The sequence below is a fragment of the Nilaparvata lugens genome, unplaced genomic scaffold (genome assembly GCF_014356525.2).
Source record: "Nilaparvata lugens isolate BPH unplaced genomic scaffold, ASM1435652v1 scaffold5686, whole genome shotgun sequence".
NCBI lineage: Eukaryota > Metazoa > Arthropoda > Insecta > Hemiptera > Delphacidae > Nilaparvata > Nilaparvata lugens.
This window is the reverse complement of record NW_024091479.1, coordinates 13,264-14,865: the sequence shown is the minus strand read 5'-3', so window position 1 is coordinate 14,865 and position 1,602 is coordinate 13,264. Positions and strand designations below refer to the sequence as shown.

Below are 1,602 nucleotides of genomic sequence, written 5' to 3'. Positions count from 1 at the left end.
ATCATATTATTCTGCAATAACTTGATGACAAATTATTATTACTTATATGAAAACCAATCATAGTTGTTTGAGTGTGAAACAAAAATTTGCATGATATAAAGGTGAAATATTTATGTTTTCTGCAATCATTTATGTTGATGTAATGAAGTGAAAAATTTTTTTCCGATAATTGAGAGTTATGTCAGAGAATTTCCAAGTTATTACTCACATTTTTGAGTAGTGAATCTGTTGAGCGCAAGATCACTCTCTCATGTCAGAGAATGCGAGTTATTAGTCACAGTTTTGAGTAGTGAATCTGTTGAGCGCAAGATTCTCTCTTGTATGATTTTATAACCTGAAACAAATAAGAGTCTAATGAAATATTTTTCAACAGAAACGTGCGGTGGAAGAGGATGAGGAGGACAGCTCCATAATGACGCTGTTACAGCAGGAGGAGGATGAAATTCTCCCCGAGGAGCACTTCCTCACTGTCATCAATAGGTATGCTCCGAAACCCTGGACTCCTCTAAGAGAGTTGATGGAGGGTACGCCTTACCCTATTGAGGACGTGAGGGAGGTCTGCAATCAACATGGACGTCGCGTGGTGCTCAAGATCCGGCTGTCAGGTCAGAGAACAACAGATGTTTACATACCTGAACGTTTCACGCAGATCTTGACCTCCAAAGACATCCAAAATTTTAAAAGTAAATGCAAATCATTGTTACTGTTTGTGAAACATATTAATCAGTACATGACTGACATACATTGTTAAAATGCATAAAATTTAAATCATGATAATTATATTACCAGTTAACATTTTATGAATTTTATTATTACTTATTTTGTTAATAATCTTGTAACAATTTTCAGATTTACTTTTAGGGTTTCAGTTAACATTTTATGAATTTACGATATTATTACTTTAAAATGAAAACATATTAATGCAAATAATGCAATTTGATAATGCAAATCATTGTTACTGTTTGTGAAACATATTAATCAGTGCATGACTGACATAACATTGTTAAAATGCATAAAATTAAATCATGATAATTATATACTTATTACTTATTTTGTTAATAATCTTGTAACAAATTTTCAGATTTACTTTTAGGGTTTCAGTAACATTTTATGAATTTACGATATTATTACTTTTAAAATGAAAATCATTTATTAATGCAAATAATGCAATTTGATAATGCAAATCATTGTTACTGTTTGTGAAACATATTAATCAGTACATGACTGACATAAACATTGTTAAAATGCATAAAATTTAAATCATGATAATTATATTACCAGTTAACATTTTATGAATTTATTATTACTTATTTTGTTAATAATCTTGTAACAAATTTCGGATTTACTTTTAGGGTTTCAGTTAACATTTTATGAATTTACGATATTATTACTTTTAAAATGAAAATCATTTATTAATGCAAATAATGCAATTTGATAATGCAAATCATTGTTACTGTTTGTGAAACATTTAATCAGTGCATGACTGACATAAACATTGTTAAAATGCATAAAATTTAAATCATGATAATTATATTACCAGTTAACATTTTTGAATTTTATTATTACTTATTTTGTTAATAATCTTGTAACAAATTTTCGGAC

General features: G+C 28.4%; 1 protein-coding gene across 1 annotated transcript; it reads left to right on the top strand.

The window, feature by feature from the left end:
- The first annotated feature begins 324 nt into the window (after positions 1-324).
- Positions 325-1,292, top strand: LOC120356065. Its single transcript, XM_039444870.1, has 2 exons — positions 325-693; positions 1,184-1,292. The coding sequence occupies exons 1-2, from the start codon at positions 413-415 to the stop codon at positions 1,257-1,259; spliced, it is 357 nt and encodes a 118-aa protein (XP_039300804.1). The 5' UTR covers positions 325-412; the 3' UTR covers positions 1,260-1,292.
- The last annotated feature ends 310 nt before the right edge of the window (positions 1,293-1,602 follow it).

Bases quoted from the DNA above. Each gene is read 5' to 3' on its own strand.
- LOC120356065 (XM_039444870.1), top strand. From the start codon at position 413: ATGACGCTGTTACAGCAGGAGGAGGATGAAATTCTCCCCGAGGAGCAC. The intron at 694-1,183 runs ATCATTGTTACT...TTGATAATGCAA, and splicing joins AATTTTAAAAGTAAATGCAA to ATCATTGTTACTGTTTGTGA.